Raw genomic sequence first — 18236 nt, forward strand, 5'->3', positions numbered from 1 at the left:
GGCATGGAAAATATAGGAGGCTATGTTCCAGGCCATGATTGTTTTTGTGTTCGTTGTCTGGACATCCAGAAGTAACTAACGGCTTATGTGAGGAAGTGAGGTGCAAAATGGGGCCGCTGTTTGCAAACTCGGCATACGCTACGTGTGTGAAGGTACCCATTTGGACGGACTGAACTGCTGGATTGCGCGAGTGTATCAGTGAATCGAACATGAGCGGAAAATTTTCTCGGAGTCGGTATCTGATCTGCGCGTCCGGATCGAGCGTTTCTGCACGCCGCCTTTCTTGATATCACAAGACCCGCCTCAGTAGGTGCCGGAGCTACCGCAAGCAGCCATGTGACTTGCATCACACTTGCGATGGCTGCACAAAGTTGACTTGTGTGGTGACAGACGCTGCCATGCAGCCGCTACGGTAGCTCAGTGGTTATGGCGCTCGGCTGCTGACCCGAAGTACGCGGGTTCGATCACGGCGCTCGAATTTCGATGCAGGCGAAATTCAAGAGGCACGTGTACTGTGCGATGTCAGTGCACGTTAAAGAACCCCAGGTGGTCGAAATCTCCAGAGCCCATCACTACGGCGTCCCTCATAGCCTGAGTCGCTTTGGGACGTTAAACCCCCATAACCCAAACCGGACGCTACCACGCATACCTCTCATCCACAGAAAAAAACATAACTACTTCATTAACATTCGCACGAACGCAGTCAGCTCAGCCGAACATAAGGCAAGAGCAGCTTCTCAGCTCGATTTCCAATGGTGCCTAGTTTAGCACGTCAAACTTGGGAATACGTCTGCACCGTGACCACATCGCTTTCAGAAGAGAATGTGTTTTGCAGCTCCAATTTTTCCCCCGATTGTCGTATATGTCCTAGCACAAACATGTACAGCCGGCGAATTTGCCGGTATCGGGCGGCCATGTAACCGCTCGGTTGACAGCGTCATATCACGGCGCGGATGGATGGAATACTTTATTTGGTCCTGCAAGCAGTGATAATTAACCACTAAGCGGAGCGGTGAATGAATTGAGAGGAACTACATTTGTAATAAAAGGGAGTAAATAGAATGTGTTGCACATGCGCCTTTTCTCATATGCGTCGTGGCTACGTGCCGTTATAAGGCGCTGACAAGAGGGCGGGTCGATGGTCGCCCAATTTCTGTTAAAGCATTGGCGGACTGTATCCAGCATATAGAGTTGCAGCCCTGCTTGACTGTACAATTATGTCTTGTTCACTGGACGTCATAAAAAGAATAAAAAACGTCAGTTATACAGAGCTGTACGCATTTTGAAGGTTTGCGGTTTAAGGTTTATGTGGGTTCAACGTCCCTAAGCAACTCAGGCTATGAGGGAAGGCGCAATGAAGGGCTCTGGAAATTTCGGCTACCTGTGGTTCTTTAAAATCACATCGCACTGACATCGCACAGTACACGGGTCTCTAGAATTTCGCCTGCATCAAAAGCGGACAACCTCGGCCGGGATCGAACCATCGTCTATCGGGTCAGCAGCCGAGCGCCATGACCGCTGAGCCACCGCGGCGACTCTGTATACGCATTTCGAGAATTCCTAGACAAACAACGAAGCTTAAACTGAATTGTATACCAAAAAAGACAACCGAGCCTTCAGCAACCCACTTACCTCACTCTTCAGCAGGTCTTCGGCATAGGAGTCCACCGAGCCTTCAGCAACCAACCCACTTACCTCACTCTTCAGCTGGTCTTCAGCATAGGAGTCCACCGAGCCTTCAGCAACCAACCCACTTACCCCTCTCCTCAGCAGGTCTTCAGCATAGGAGTCCACCGAGCCTTCAGCAACCAACCCACTTACCTCACTCTTCAGCTGGTCTTCAGCATAGGAGTCCACCGAGCCTTCAGCAACCAACCCACTTACCTCACTCTTCAGCTGGTCTTCAGCATAGGAGTCCACCGAGCCTTCAGCAACCAACCCACTTACCCCTCTCCTCAGCAGGTCTTCAGCATAGGAGTCCACCGAGCCTTCAGCAACCAACCCACTTACCTCACTCTTCAGCTGGTCTTCAGCATAGGAGTCCACCGAGCCTTCAGCAACCAACCCACTTACCCCTCTCCTCAGCAGGTCTTCAGCATAGGAGTCCACCGAGCCTTCAGCAACCAACCCACTTACCTCACTCTTCAGCTGGTCTTCAGCATAGGAGTCCACCGAGCCTTCAGCAACCAACCCACTTACCTCACTCTTCAGCTGGTCTTCAGCATAGGAGTCCACCGAGCCTTCAGCAACCAACCCACTTACCCCTCTCCTCAGCAGGTCTTCAGCATAGGAGTCCACCGAGCCTTCAGCAACCAACCCACTTACCTCACTCTTTAGCTGGTCTTCAGCATAGGAGTCCACCGAGCCTTCAGCAACCAACCCACTTACCCCTCTCCTCAGCAGGTCTTCAGCATAGGAGTCCACCGAGCCTTCAGCAACCAACCCACTTACCTCACTCTTCAGCTGGTCTTCAGCATAGGAGTCCACCGAGCCTTCAGCAACCAACCCACTTACCCCTCTCCTCAGCAGGTCTTCAGCATAGGAGTCCACCGAGCCTTCAGCAACCAACCCACTTACCTCACTCTTCAGCTGGTCTTCAGCAAGGCAGTTTCTCGCAACGAAGTCAACGTCCTCGCAGCGGTGGATGTCGAGCGTACAGACGCGGGCGCCGTCGTCCTGGCCGTACAGCTCGAAGCAGAACTTCAGCAGTGTGTGTATCGCACAGGGAAGCAACGTGGTTCTCCTGCGCACTCCAGTCCGCATGCACCGCACAAGCTGTGCTGTGGAATGGGTTTCCCAATGTACACCATGGCGTCGTGCGCATGCGCAAAGCCTCATCGCCCGCCATTTCGCCAGGAATTTCGGGCGAAAACGACGGACTGCGAGCTGCAGGTTTTTTTCTTGCCCAAACTTATGAGACTAAAGACGCGATGAACTGCCGGAGTCAGGATAATGATCAGACGCTAACGCGCGCTTTGGCGTCAAGCAGAAAAATGCTGTCAGGTTCGCCTGAATCTTTCAGTCTCGAACTAAACGCATTATGTGCAGCGCTTGCAACTTCGGCCAGGAAGATGTTTCCATAGTCGAGTGACGCCTACCTGCTCTTGATCGAAGAAGCCAGTACTGCACTTAACTATCGCCCGAAGGCACACCCACCCGGCTATTGTAAAGAAAGCTTCGTAGAAAAGATTACTCAGCAGGCATATCTCGTGCTCCCTTGCCTCGCCGGAGTGTTAAATTTCTTCACAGGTTTTGCTGTCGCGTTACCTCATCGCCTCAGAAAATTGATCGCTCTCGTGCAGTTGCCTTTTAAATGCGCGTATATATATGCGTGCCTTCGACGCTACGCTTCTTGTGGTCTGCCGCAGTTTTGCCCTGGCAGTGGCGCCGGGAGCGACGCCTACCAGGATTGTTTTACATAAGTCCCAGAGGGCATTGCGCATGATAGACGCCTACACGAAAAAAATTGCCATGGTTTAACTTCGCTTAAACCTGGTGTACAAGCGAATGCTTCACAGCATGGCTACGCTAATGTGTTGCATGTGGTTAAGCAACGATTAAGCGGATGGTTTCGCCTTTGTTAACTGCGGCGGGGTGGTCCGCCTCCTCATCCATTGCCAACTGCCGCCAAGACAGGGCGGCCGCGCGCCACAAGCGGCCGACTCGTGACGTCACACCATGATGCCACTTATGACATCACTCCAGTGACCTCCCCAATGTCCAACTTTGACTTGACCTTGAGGTTCAGTGCGAAGTCACACGATGAAGTCAATTATTCCCTTACTTATGACGTCACCCCAGTGACCACCCCAATTTCAAACTTTGACCTTGACATGACCTTGAGGTTGGGGTGTGTCAACATTAATTTTGGTCTCATCTCACAGCCTATGAACCACCTTGATGTATCACCGGCTATGCATCATGGCTCTACTGTGGCTCGACCTCTAACTCAGCTGAAGGTCAAAACGGCATGGTTTTCGATTGAAACTTGACGTCCCGTAGTGCAGCTTTCGTTTCAAAACGCCTAAAAATTTCGATCCCTGAAATGGAGCCAAATATTGGTCACTCATGCTTCAAGCAAAATTTCCTTTGGATTAAATTCTATTTTGTCATTATGGGGACGCGGTATAGTTATCGATGACGCCATTTTAGCCACAGCTACCACGTTTAATTTGGTTATAACAAACCATATAACCATCTTTGTGAACACTTTATCCAAGTACAATTTATTTACGCTATCAAATTTTTATTCTTCCATTACTACAGTCCGTCAGAGGACGCACTTGTAGACAAAGCGCATGCTGGGACAACAATTGCCTGAAAAGATATTGTGTAATTATCACGTACTCTCAATATGCATGACCACGTGGGTAGCAGGCAAGTTCGTCAATATTATCAAGCTGCACTTTGAGGATAAACAAATTTCTGGAGGTTCAGCATTGCTAGGCGCAGAATATTGCGCGAAGGCAGTTCTTTGCATGTGGGCACCAACGCCACGTATCTGACAGCGCGATTGACAGCACGTATCTGACAGCGCAATTCACCTATAACATACGCCAGCTGCGTGTTCATCAGCCACGTTTATGCAGCAATGTTCTCAACGCCAATGCTCGGCTTTAGTGCCGTGCTTCTGTCACAGCGTTTTCCACGCCAACGCATGCAGCGCGCAACTGTGCCACAACCGCCACATAGTTCAAACCGCGAATAGCCGTATTAGAGCACGATGAAGACAATGTGCAATGCATACCGCGATTGTGTATTGCAGTTTAACAAAGGCGTGATCGGCTGCGGAGCTCTTGGACATGCTCTCTGATTGGACGACAAAGCCTCTGGAAAACGCGCATGATGAACAGGCGTTGCGAATCTGTTGCTTCTTGAAAGCTCTCTTCAGCAGAATGACTGTTCATCTCAAGGAACTGCATGCCGAAGCAGTGTCTGAATCAGTGTGGCAACCATTCCGAGACCTGTGTCCTTCAGTGCCCTTTTTGTAGTGAACCGTTGCTTCGGTGCGTCGTATTATGACGTAGTAGTGATGTGCGCAGTGATTGGCGCAGAGTAGTGATTGGCGCAGAGGCACAAAGACAGCCTGTATACAAACATCCCAATATCTTCCTTGAGGTTTACCCTTCAGAAGAGTGCTTCCGAACTGAAAAAAAAAAATGCGAGGAGGTGCTCTGTATCAAACATATGGGCTTCTGTGGGAGCCCATCGCACCTGGACAGGGACCGACGTCGCAGCATAGCTCGATTATCGTGAAACGTCCAAGGATTTAGTGGCACACAGTTCATGGCCAGCAAGTCATAGTCTGCACTGCATTCTTGCAGGCGAAGGCAGGAGGATGTTATCCATACCCTCAAAATGTTCTTCGAAAAAGCAAACAAAGAAGACAGCATCAAATAAGACAGGGATTACTACGGGAGCTTCCGTGATAGAAGCGCTATGAAAAGAGTGAACAATGTGGCCTTGTGCCTTTGGAAATACCTGCCGAATTTCACGGAGTATGGCAGTATCCGCGAGCGAAGGATTGGCTCGAGAATGTGAAAAATTTGCAACACTCTCAGCTAGAATAAAAACTTATCAGATTCAATTAAATACCAATTTTAGATTTTAGATACCCGGATTGAATAGACAAAGTTCCAAATACATTGTATCTTTTAAGTAATTTAGGAGGAAAGCTGAAATGCGCACAGGATCAAGGCCATATATGAAAACTGGGCGCGGAGCATTCAACAGATGTGGCGGCTTGACAGCAACTCTGATTGAACAAACATTGCATGCAATGGGCTTAATACAGACGAAGCTGTCATGTCTGCATCTCACATTCAAGCTAAAATTCCATCTCAACCTCCAACTTTATCCGAAGTTGGTCGTCTTGCACGTAGCCTGAGTCAATGAGCGAAGCGAGGGACACGAGCTGCAAAGAAACATTTTCGTGCACCCATGCAGCCTGCCGGCTTAGAGAATAACGGCTAATCTCGTTTACGATCACTCGCTTTTCTCCTCCATTTGGATGTACGACGCGCATTATCACTCTTTGGTCGAACGGCCACTGAACAACGTCGTCCAAGAAGTCCTCGTACAGGCGGAAGAGTGCACGCAGCGATGTACTTCCATCCCCGTTGAGGACGAAGCGGACACCGGTGGACATCCAGTAGCCTCGGAGGTATACACGCTCGCTCTCGTAATCAACGTAACCTCGATTCTGTACTTTTTCTTCGAGTGATCTCACACCTTTTACGACCAACTCGCTCACCGATTCCTGTCGGTCAGGTGGCTTGGGCACTACTTTGTCCATGCGGCCCATTGCGCTGCTGCTTCCTCCCGCTTGTTCCGTGGCCCCCTCGGCGCCTCCTGCAACCTGTGTGCCACAGACACGCTTTCCTCTGGCCTTTTTTGCCAGCTCGCCTTTCAGTCGCTTTTCCACTGAATTCATGCGGTTGGCAATGGTGTTCATAGCCTCACTGCTTGCAATCAAACGCCCTTTCGTCTCTTCACATCGCGCGGCTATTTCATCCGAGCTTTTTTTCAGAGACTCACGATGCTCTGTTCTTACTTGTACCCCTTCTTGCCTCACTGTGTCCTTCACGCTACTAATGCCCCGTCTGAGTTCTTCTCTCAATGTTTCTTGGCAGGTGAACAGCACGGCTATTTCGTCCGAGCATTTTTTCACGGAGTCCCGATGCTCTGTTCTGGCTTGTACCACTTCTTGCCTCACCGTGTCCTTCACAGTATTAATGCCCAGTCTGACTTCTTCTCTCAGTGTTTCCTGGCAGCTGTTCACCCCGTGAACAACTTCGTTGAGTCGGTCGCCATTGGCGCCAGTTGCGACGAGCACCCGCTCCATGAGCACCTTCAGTTCACCGGCCTGCGCTTCTAAGGATTGCATGAAGGATGACAGCAGCGCCGTCTCCTCTTTGCGGTCTGAATCCCCTTGGCCTTCCGATCCAGCAGGCGTCGCAGTTGTAGTGCAGCACTCCGACTCCAAGTGCGCACACACTTCAGTGCAAAGAACTCTGCCCGAACACTTTGGGCAGCGAATGGAATGGTGCCGGCATTCACGACGGAAGTGCTGGTTGATTTGCGTGGCAGGCAGCACTGCCCTACAGTCGCTTCCTTCATTCCAACACTTCACCTGCAAAAGTAAAACACGGTGCATTTTTGTAATAGTTCTGAAAACTTCTGCAGGATCCTAAGAAGCTGCGCTCGTCTGTTCGTTATTTAATTCATCCTCATCATCATCAGCCTGACTACACCCACTGCAAGGCAAAGGCCTCTCCCATGTCGCTATTTATACACTTGCTATTTATCGGAAACTCGGTCCACTACAGCGTGCCTCGGTAACTAATCTGAAACGTCGGCTTATTTAACTTCACACACCAAACACTGCTTAATTTGGTGCGGGCCTCTACAGTAGAACCATTGGTTTCGTTTGGTTTATAGGGGTTTAGCCTCCCAAAGCGACTCAGGCTATGAGGGACGCCATAGTGAAGGGTTCCGGATAATTTCGACCACCTGGCGTTCTGGCATCGCACACTACACGGGCCCCTAGAATTTCGCCTCCATCGAAATTCGGCCGCCGCGGCTGGGATCGATCCCGCGTATTTCGAGTCAGCAGCCCAGCGCCATAACCACTGAGATTCTTTTCTTTCTTTTTGCAAGAAGAGCCACTGATTGGACATCAGCGGCTTTAGCGCCGCCGTACTGTATACAGGGCACCTGCTATCGTACGGCCAAATATGGCTAAGCAATACTGGTTACGGTAGCAAGTAGCACGGCAACGTGTCGCTGTATATTCTCTTACAGCTATAGGCTAAAACTACAGAGATTTGGTGTTGTGGAGACGTACTATATTGGGATACAATTAAAGAAAAAGCCGGTTTTTCGCCTTCAAAGGATCCCCCTTTAAGCCAATGGCGTAGGCCGATTCTCAAGAACCTGATCGTGAGAAGTGCAGGGAGTGGCAGATGAAAGAGGAGAGTTTATCCCCGCGTTGTAGGGGATTGTTACCGCATTGCATGCTTACGCCACTCTCTGCATTGTCCAGCGGCTCATGGTAGAAGGTTGATGAGAATTGGCCGACGCCATTGGCTGGAAGTGAGTTCTATAACAAGGAAAAGCCGCTTTTCTCTTCACTTTTTCTCACTAATCGCAGATGCGTAGCTGCTTGCCGGACGCTGGCTGCACACACTCAGTGACCCAAGCTGGCCACACTCATGCTAGTGCGCAGTTGGCGTCCGGTAATCCGATATAAGTCGATAGCATGTCTCAGGTATGCTAAATCTCTCTGTTTCCATTTTCCATGCACTGCCGGGCTGCGTGTCCGTCCGTTCTATCGGTCACGTGACCACACCCCACACACACACACACCGAGCCGCACGCATCCCACAGAGGGCGAAACACTTGTCCATAGAACGACCGAACTGTGTCTTCCTCAGATCTCAAAAACCAGGAAGGATAAAAATAACGATGAGATCCTGTGAGTTTAACTTCCCATCCTTACATCCTAACATTTGTTAAGGAAATGTTATCACTAGACATGGCGTGTTCGGCCCAAAACACGCCCAGCACGTGTTCTAGACGTGTCTTTTTCCTTCCGTACTACTCTAGTCGTTATTGCTCCTCAAGTGCTATCTATAACGAGGCCGCCAAGAGCGAATTAGTGTGCGGAAAGATGGCTAAGTTTGAAAACTCTCAATGCTTACTCTAGCTCTCGCTGTATTCCGCAATTTGTGCAGCAAGCTAGAGGAGAGTTTTTTTTTCTTTGTTTTCGCTTCTCATTCTCGCTGAAATAGTAAGGGTAAAAAAAGGCTTTTTTTCGCCAAATACGGAAAGTGCAAAATGAGTATATAAAATATGACAGCTTTTTCTGATTTGCCCAGCGTTAGAAAAATAGGTCTGAAGCGAGATTAAAATGAACGACTGGCTCAATCTTCCTGAAAACTGCACGCAACGAGAAATTTAGGAGAACAAAAATTTCAGCCTATTCCCTCGTCGAGATGAGGTTAAGCATGAAATGCATTCGAGCAAACAGCGCAGCGTATTTTACTACGGTTCGGTTCATAGGTGATCGCGGCCGCAATTGGTTATTGGCGGGAGCCTCGGGGTGGGGGCGATATTTTTAGAGAACGAACTTTCTAATGAATTAGACATCAAAATGGAGCTACCTCCTTGTCCCCGACACTTACCTCTCTCTTAAGAACCTCGGCAGCAGGAAACTCCCTCAGGTCGACATCTTCTTCCTCGCACTGTTGACCATCCAGCGGACATACGCGAGTGCTGTCACGAGTGCTCAGCTCGTAGCAAGACTCGCACAGTGTGTGCCTGCACGGAAGCAAGGCAGTCCACTTGCGCACCAGACCACAGGCGTCGCAGACCCTGTGCGGTGGAAGGGGCTTCACGAAGAGAAGGGGCCTCCAGTCGAGTTCTGCGGAGAATCCGACCAGGGTGTATGCGACGCTTCCAGGAGCCATCGCTCACTGCCTCCGCTCGCTCCTTGACGAGCTGCACGAAATGACCTTTACGCCCCCTGAATGCGGGCTCTTATCGCTCCTGCTTTGCACTTTGCTCTGGTGGTCACCAAGGCTACAATCGCCGCACCGATATCTTCCGTCTTTCAATCGCTTGAGCATGTGCACGCTTCCAGCGAATGAAATCCGCTGAGCTGCGTCGGCCGGAGGCTGTACGAAGTCGACGACTTTCTTTCGGGGCGGCTGATAAGCAAACTAAGTTTTGGTGGCACATTTTCCTTTCGTAGAAGCAGATAGGGTACGGTCGGGGTTAATTAACAATAGTTCTGTGATCCCCCCCCCCCCCCCCCCCCCCCTATAAGTTCCGAAGCGTGACGATCTGCATGCAGGCGCCATCTGATCACGTTGTGATGCTGGTGTGAGACAGGCGGAAACAGAAAGTCTAAAATTCTGTCAGAGACATTGACCTCGTATTGTACCTTATCAATCATGAAGTATCACTTCCTCCTAAAGAAAACACACTGCGGAATCAAACCTGCGTCGGTTTCTTTGGTATTCAACGCTGACAGATAAACAGCGCCTCAGCAATCGCGACTTGATCGTGCTGTCATATCCGGAGGCCGCCTCGATTCTCAGGCAACAAGAAACCCCACTATTGTTATCTCCTACACCTATATATAGGACCAGTATTTGCATATTAATTTGTGGGCAGAATTCTGAGTCACTTGCATCAGCGGCATATTTTTATGCATTCAGGTGGTCGTGCCATAAGAAAAAAAAAACAGTGAAAGAAAATACGTGAGAGAATATTAAAAAAAATGTCTCGCTAGCAGAGCCGGATAAAACTCAGCCATGGTTAGAGACGAGATCAACTATACCGAGAAATTCTAGACAATGGTTTTTTTTTTTCAGCGGTAAGTGTGTTAATATCGTAAGATTGCACCGTAACAATCAATACATCTGCGAATGCCTCCTCGAGACTCTTGCAGTTTTTGTCCTCATTATTGTGAAAAACAGCCCATTGGTTTTAAACAGCAGTCTTAAGTGCGCGGAGCGAGTACAGTGCAAACTTGAAAAGCAACGTTTTGCTGCACCTAAACGTTAAGCCATTGCCATGAATATGCTCATAAGAGTATCGTTCAGTTATCCACAGTTCCCTCAGAATTAAATGGGATATCCGAGACAGCTGAACTTGCGCTTTGAACACTGCACAATGAGGTCCTCGCGAGCGAAGGATAAACCGAGGAGCGGGAAAAACTTGCAATATTCCCAGCTAAAACAGAAATCTATCTCCTTCAATTGAACGCTATTTTAGAACCAATTAATGCAGATTGAATGAGACAACCGTTCGAATAGACTTGTTATTTTTGAAAAATATTTAGGACGAAATGAGAAGTACACGGAGAATCGAGGTCATGGAATAACTGGCTGCGAAGCATTTAACAGCTCTGACGGCTTGAAAATGCCACTGAATCAACAACCACAGCATGTAATGGGCTTTATGCAGTCGAAGCGGCCACGCCTGCTTCTCCTATTCATGGTAGAATCACGTCCCAATCTCGAACTTTATCCGAAGTTGGTCGTCTTTTACGAAGTCATCCAAGGTGAGCGAACCGAGCAACTTGCTGTGCGAGTAAATATATGAGCCCTGTTCACTTCCAGCCTGTGGCCTTTGAATAGATGAGTAGGGAGCAATAGGACCGTCTAAGATCACTCGTTCTTTTCCTCCCTTTGGATGAATGAAACTGAGTTTCACCCTCTGCCTGAACGGCCACTCAACAACATCGTCCATGTCACCCTTGCGCAGGCGGCAGAATGCACGCAGCCATATGTTTCCATCCCCGTAGTGCATGAAGTAGACACCGGGGGACATGCAGTAGCCTCGGAGGTATACACGCTCGCACTCATATTCAGCCATACCTTCCTTCCGCCCTTGTTCTTCGAGTGATTTGACACCTTTTACGACAAACTCGCACACCGATGTCTGTAGTTTGGTGATGTCACGTGGTTTGGGCACTGCTTTGTCCATGCGGCCCGTTGCACTGCTACTTGCTCCCGCTTGTTGCGTGGCCCCCTTGGCGCCTCCTGCAACCTTTGAATGCCTGTCCCGCTTTTCCGTGGCCACTTTTGCCAACTCATCTCTGAGCACCTTTTCCAGTGCATTCACACTGTTGCAGATGGTGTTCATAGCATCGCTGCTTGCAATCAAACGCCCTTTCGTCTCTTCACTTCGCGCGGCTATTTCGTCCGAGCATTTCTTCAAAGACTCACGATGCTCTCTTCTCACTCGTACTCCTTCTTGCCTCACTGTCTCCTGCATGCTACTAATGCCCAGTCTGAGTTCTTCCCTCAGTGCTTCTTGGCAGCTGTTCACACCGTGAACTACTTCGTTGAGTCGGTCGCCAGTTGCGACGAGCACCCGCTCCATGAGCGCCTTCAGTTCACCGGCCTGCGCTTCTAAGGATTGCATGAAGGATGTCAGCAGCGCCGTCTCCTCCTTGCGGCCTGAATCCCCTTGGCATTCCGATCCAGCAGGCGTCGCAGTATTAGTGCAGCACTCCGACTTCAAGTGCGCACACACATCGGTGCAAAGAACTCTGGCCGAACACCTGGGGCAGCGAATGGAATGGTGGCGACATTCCCGGTGAAAGTGCTGGCCGATCTGAGATGCAGGCAGCACTGTCCTACAGTCGCTTACTTCATTCGAACAGCGCACCTGCAAAAGTGAAACACACTGAATTGTTGTAATTGTTTTTACAACTTCGATCCGCCCAAGCCGTGATGGTCTTTTCGGTATTTACCTACCTGGTATGTATAGGAAACTGGGTCCACTACAGCGTGCCTCGGTAACTAATCTCTAATGTCGGAATGTTTAACTGCTCATACTATACACTCCATCGCTGTGTGCGCTCCTCTCCTTGAGTACTTTTTTCTTTTCGCAGCGATAGCCATTTATTTGACATTAGCGAGTTTTAGCACCCACTGCGGTAAACACAGTAACCGCCACAAAAATTACAGGATTGCACTCGTCTGCTTAAGAGCGCAAATGCGAAAGCCTTTCCCTTTCCTCTCTGTCCCCCTTCATTTTTCATTTTCTGCAATTTCTGTTTTCATTTTTTTGCTTCTGTTATGTTTATTTCACATTTTTAATATTGTTTTTTATTTGCTTTTATTTTATCTTTACTTTAAGTTTTGTATTTTAATATCTGGTTCATTTCATTACATAAACGTTGCTTAATTAAGAACTGTTCCTTAATGAATTTTTACATCTTATTTATCACACAACTGATGACTCACAGCTCGTACGGACCACTTCGCCTATAACTTCCGCCTACAACTTCTACAAGTTCCGTGTAGACCTTCCGTCTGCAACTTGCGTCCACGCCACTCATGAGCCAAGAAAGGCTTTCGCCTTAATACTGTAGCACGGTAACACGGTAACCTTAGGAACGTCAACGCGTTACCGTATTTGCCGTAAGACTAACCGCCTACGCTGTTGCTCTTTTTTCAGCTGGCGGGCTGCGCGTCCAGTTCGTCCGGGTGGTCACGTGACCACGCCCTGCAGGCACCCCCCAGCCTCGCGTATTGCGCAACATTTGTCATATTTGCTTAGCAAGTGCTCCCGAGCGCGCTTCCAAACGCCCGAACACACTAAACAAATTCGCACCCTTAAGGGTGTAAATGAGGTGTCCCCAGACGAACACCCATTTCCAATTGTTGGGTGCAAAGAGAGGGTGCCAAGATCAGCACCCTTAAAGAAGGGTGCACTTAATGATACTTTAGAGAATGTAATGGTTGCATCCTCATTAAAGGGTACTATCTTCCCGTAACACCTCTACGAATGCATGTTGGAAGGGTGCTCCACATTGATTCACCCTGAAGCAAAAGCCATGGATTAATGATGCGCGCCCTCTAAACTTTCATGCTTTGCACCCTTATGGGTGAGAAATTGTGTAGTGTGTACTATACGCCATACATGCAGTCGGGATAGGACACATCCCGAAGGAGTCGAACTCGGAAATCTTTCAACGTTTACGCTAGCTAGCTTTAGCAGGATTTCGCGATTGGTGCAGCAAGCGAAGATATTGGTACCTGTTTTTGCCTCGTATTCTCGTCGAACAAGCAACGTTTAAAAAACAGCAAATGTTTAGCCAAATACGGAAAGGCAAAGTGAACCTAATAAATCTGACGTGATTCGTGGGTTTGTCCAGCGTTAAAGAAAATCTCGAGAAAATACATCTGAAGGCTGAAGTCGGCATCTGAAAACTGCAGGCAACATTCACAGTCACACGCCAATGCCATGCTGAGAGAAAAAACGCAAGCGGTTTTGTTGTATTTGTACACATAGTGTATTTTGCTGCCCTATCCTTTGTTAATATCGCGCCTCCCTTTCTTTCCCTCTCCCTGTCCTTTTATCCCCCCTAGCTACAGCTCAGGTGCTTCAGGTTTTGATGGCAGATGCCTTGGCCAGCAAAATCTTTCCCTTCCAGTAATGGTTTTAATAATAAATAACCAGTAACAACAACAACAACATCAACATCATCAAAATCTTGAACATCATCGACAACATCATCAACATCATCGACAACATCAACACCAACAACACCAACACCAACAACATCATCAACACCAACACCACCAACATCATCAACAACAACATCAACAACAACACCAACACCACCAACATCATCAACAACATCAACATCAACAACAACAACGTGTAAGAGCGGAAATTTTAGTGTATTTCCTAGTCGAGACGACGATAAGCATGAGATGCATTCGAGAAAACAGCGCCGCGGATTTCAGCACGGTTCGGTTGACATAAAGCACCTCCATAGCGTTTCTGCCGCCTAGGTTAAGCACCGCCAACCTCGCCTTCCACCCGCACCATCTTCTGCTCAGGAACGGAAAAGCCGCTGTTTTGTATTTTGAAAACGACTCGACGCCATCGCCCGACCCGCTACACAGAGTAGTTTACCGCTTTTCTTGGAATAAAGCCCGGCCCAAAACCCTCAGAGGCAGAGAGAAACATCGTAGTGGTGGGATTACCGAAAATTTGCACGAACGGATAAAATGTATAACGATGTAATCACTGCCAAGCGATGTATAGAGAGATGAGAGCGCGGCGGCGGGTCGGAGATCGCTCGAAATCGCAAACGAATGAACAAAACGCACAGCTTCCGAAACTTGCTGAGAGCTTGTTTGGACACACACACACACAACGCCCACCGCATGTACCAATCTATTGCGATGACGTCTTCGGTCACTTGAAGCATGTTCGCTTTTCTCCCTTTGGACGAACTTAAGAGAAACATTATCTCTCCATGCAGCGATTCTAAGGCAGAAAGTTTTTATTTCATGTAAAAATAATTTTTTTACAGCAGTTCGGAAACAGCGTGGATTTCCTTTATATTGCTTGGAATTATTTATCTGCTTCTTATGTTGGGGGAATAGGAGCCCTGCCTGAACCAGCCTGCTACACGTGTCCTTAAACAGCAGCGCGCTCACGCTCGATCAAGTATACTGCGATACGTGGCCACATTCATCAACCGTCTGCATTCATAAACTTAGGTTCGAAAACGCTGTCTGGAAAAAGCAGCATTTTACTTGTTTGTTCGTCATTACCGCGCAGACACGTTAGCTGCATTTATTCCTCTATCAAACGCCGTTGCAGCGCCATTTAAGAGTACAATTGTTTTTCCTTCCTTGCCACCCCCCGATCGAGATGTTTTGTCGGCCTGTCAACAGTTTCAAGTATCTTGGACAATGAAGCCGCGAGCAAATTATAAACAAAAACTTCCCTGTTCCTGTCTCTCACACGCCTACCTCTCTCCTGAGCAGCTCGTCGGCAGGAAACTCCTTCATGAAGACGTCCTCGTCCTCGCAGCGGTGACCATCCAGCGGACATACGCGAGTGCTGTCACGAATGCTCAGCTCGTAGCAAGACTCGCACAGTGTGTGCCTGCATGGAAGCAAGGCAGTCCACTTGCGCACCAGACCCCAGGCGTCGCAGACCCTGTGCGGTGGAAGGGGCTTCACGAAGAGAAGGGGCCTCCAGTCGAGGTCTGCGGAGAATCCGACCAGGGTGTATGCGACGCTTCCAGGAGCCATCGCTCACTGCCTCCGCTCGCTGCTTGACGAGCTGCAAGAAATGACCTTTACGCCCCCTGAATGCGGGCTCTTATCGCATCCTGCTTTGCGCTTTGCTCTGGTGGTCGCCAAGGCTACAATCGCCGCACCGATATCTTCCGTCTTTCCATCGCTTGATCAAGTGCACGCTTCCAGCGAATGAAATCCGCTGAGATGCGTCGGCCGGAGGCTGTACGAATTCGACGACATTCGTTCGGGACGGCTGATAAGCAAACTAAGTTTTGGTGGCACATTTTTTTTTCCATAGAAGCAGATAAGGTACGGTCGGGATTAATTAACTATAGTTCTCTGATCCCCCCCCCCCCCCCCATAAGTTCCGAAACGTGCCGCGCTGCATGCTGAGGCCATCTGACGGTGTCCTCCTGGTGTGAGACAGGCGGACTCTTACGCTGCAATGGAAACAGAAAGTCTAAACTTCTGTCAGAGACTTTGGCCTCGTATTGTACCTTATCAGTCATGAAGTATCGCTTCCTCCTAAACAAAACACACCGTGGAATCAAACCTGCGTTGGCTTCTTTGGTATTCAACGCTGACAGATAAACCGCGCCTCAGCAATCGCGACTTGATTGTACTGTTATATCCGGAGGCCGCCTCGATTCTCAGGCAACAAGAAACCCCACTATTGTTATCTCCTACACCTATATATAGGACCAGTATTTGCATATTAATTTGTGGGCAGAATTCGGAGCCATTTGCATCATCGGCATATTTTTAGTATTCAGGTGGTTGTGCCATAAAGAAAAAAAACAGTGAAAGAAAATACGTGAGAGAATATTAAAAAAAAATGTCTCGCTAGCAGAGCCGGATAAAACTCAGCCATGGTTAGAGACGAGATCAACTATACCGAGAAATTCTAGACAATGGTTTTTTTTTTTTCAGCGGTAAGTTGGTTAATATCGTAAGATTGCACCGTAACAATCAATACATCTGCGAATGCCTCCTCGAGACTCTTGCAGTTTTTGTCCTCTTTGTGAAAAACACAGCCCATTGGTTTTAAACAGCAGTCTTAAGTGCGCGGAGCGAGTACAGTGCAAACTTGAAAAGCAACGTTTTGCTGCACCTAAACGTTAAGCCATTGCCATGAATATGCTCATAAGAGTATCGTTCAGTTATCCACAGTTCCCTCAGAATTAAAGGTGATGTCCGAGACAGCTGAACTTGCGCTTTGAACACTGCACAATGAGTTCCTCGCGAGCGAAGGATAAACCGAGGAGCGGGAAAAACTTGCAATATTCTCAGCTAAAACAGAAATCTATCTCCTTCAATTGAACGCTATTTTAGAATCAAGTAATGTCGATTGAATGAGACAACCGTTCGAATAGACATTTTATTTTTGAAAAAAAAATTAGGACGAAATGAGAAATACACGGAGAATCGAGGTCATGGAATAACTGGCTGCGAAGCATTTAACAGCTCTGACGGCTTGAAAACACCACTGAATCAACAACCACTGCATGTAACGGGCTTAATACACTCGAAGCGGCCACGCCTGCTTCTCCTATTCATGGTAAAATCACGTCCCAATCTCGAATTTGATCCGAAGTTGGTCGTCTTGCGCGAAGCCATCCAAGGTGAGCGAACTGAACAACTTGCTGCTCGAGGAAATATATAAGACCTGTTCACTTCCAGCCTGTGGCCTTTCAATAGATGTATTGGGAGGAATAAAACCTTCTAGGATCACTCGTTCTTTTCCTCCCTTTGGATGAATGAAACTGAGTTTCACCCTCTGCCTGAACGGCCACTCAACAACATCGTCCATGTCACCCTTGCGCAGGCGGCAGAATGCAAGCAGCCATATGTTTCCATCCGCGCCGCGGCTGAAGCGGACACCGGGGGACATGCAGTAGCCTCGGAAGTATACAAACTCGCTCTCATAATCAGCCCGACCTTCCTTACGTACTTTTTCTTTGAGTGACCGGACACCCTTGACGACAAACTCGCACGCCGATGCATGTAGGTGAGGTTGTTTAGGCACCGCTTTGTCCATGCGGCCCATTGCAGTGCTGGTTTCTCCCGCTTGTTCCGTGGCCCCCTCGGCGCCTCCTGCAACCTTTGAAGGCTCGTCCCGCTTTTCTGTGGCCACTTTTGCCAACTCATCTCTGAGCACCTTTTCCAGTGCATTCACGCTGTTGCAGATGGTGTTCATAGCCTCGCTGCTTGCAATCAAACGCCCTTTCGTCTCTTCACTTCGCGCGGCTATTTCGTCCGAGCATTTCTTCAAAGACTCACGATGCTCTGTTCTCACTCGTACCACTTCTTGCCTCACTGTCTCCTGCATGCTACTAATGCCCAGTCTGAGTTCTTCCCTCAGTGCTTCTTGGCAGCTGTTCACCCCGTGAACTACTTCGTTGAGTCGGTCGCCATTGGCGCCAGTTGCGACGAGCACCCGCTCCATGAGCGCCTTCAGTTCACCGGCCTGCGCTTCTAAGGATTGCATGGAGGATGTCAGCAGCGCAGCCTCCTCCTTGCGGCCTGAATCCCCTTGGCATTCCGATCCAGCAGGCGTCGCAGTTGTAGTGCAGCACTCCGACTCCAAGTGCGCGCACACATCGGTGCAGAGAACTCTGGCCGAACACTTTGGGCAGCGAATGGAATGGTGCCGACATTCACGCAGGAAGT

The 18236-nt window shown here is 48.9% G+C and overlaps 2 protein-coding genes across 4 annotated transcripts in view; both read right to left on the reverse strand.

Annotated features, from left to right (window-relative positions):
• Positions 1-4225: 4225 nt before the first annotated feature.
• Positions 4226-15887, reverse strand: LOC144104689 (uncharacterized). 3 transcript variants are annotated; one of them, XM_077637832.1, is made up of 2 exons: positions 15288-15887; positions 4226-7126 (listed from the first exon to the last, which is right to left on the reverse strand). In XM_077637832.1, the coding sequence occupies exons 1-2, from the start codon at positions 15576-15578 to the stop codon at positions 5828-5830; spliced, it is 1590 nt and encodes a 529-aa protein (XP_077493958.1). In that variant the 5' UTR covers positions 15579-15887; the 3' UTR covers positions 4226-5827. The 3 variants fall into 3 exon arrangements, with proteins under 3 accessions (XP_077493958.1, XP_077493957.1, XP_077493959.1); XM_077637831.1 differs by lacking the exon at positions 15288-15887 and adding an exon at positions 9186-12183 and having other exon boundaries at positions 4226-7132; XM_077637833.1 differs by lacking the exon at positions 4226-7126 and adding an exon at positions 10459-12183 and having other exon boundaries at positions 15294-15886.
• Positions 15888-16930: 1043 nt separating this feature from the next.
• LOC144104693 (uncharacterized) overlaps positions 16931-18236 on the reverse strand; it is a 5334-nt gene continuing 4028 nt past the window's right edge. The window contains exon 2 of the mRNA XM_077637839.1: positions 16931-18236. This exon is cut by the window's right edge and continues 64 nt beyond it. Coding sequence (XP_077493965.1) covers positions 17131-18236 — 1106 coding nt within the window. The 3' untranslated portion in view covers positions 16931-17130.

The sequence above is a fragment of the Amblyomma americanum genome, chromosome 9 (assembly GCF_052857255.1).
Source record: "Amblyomma americanum isolate KBUSLIRL-KWMA chromosome 9, ASM5285725v1, whole genome shotgun sequence".
Classification (NCBI taxonomy): domain Eukaryota; kingdom Metazoa; phylum Arthropoda; class Arachnida; order Ixodida; family Ixodidae; genus Amblyomma; species Amblyomma americanum.

Bases quoted from the DNA above. Each gene is read 5' to 3' on its own strand.
- LOC144104689 (XM_077637832.1), bottom strand. From the start codon at position 15,578: ATGGCTCCTGGAAGCGTCGCATACACCCTGGTCGGATTCTCCGCAGAC. The intron at 7,127-15,287 runs GTGTGAGAGACA...TTGCAGGTGAAG, and splicing joins TGCTCAGGAGAGAGGTAGGC to TGTTGGAATGAAGGAAGCGA.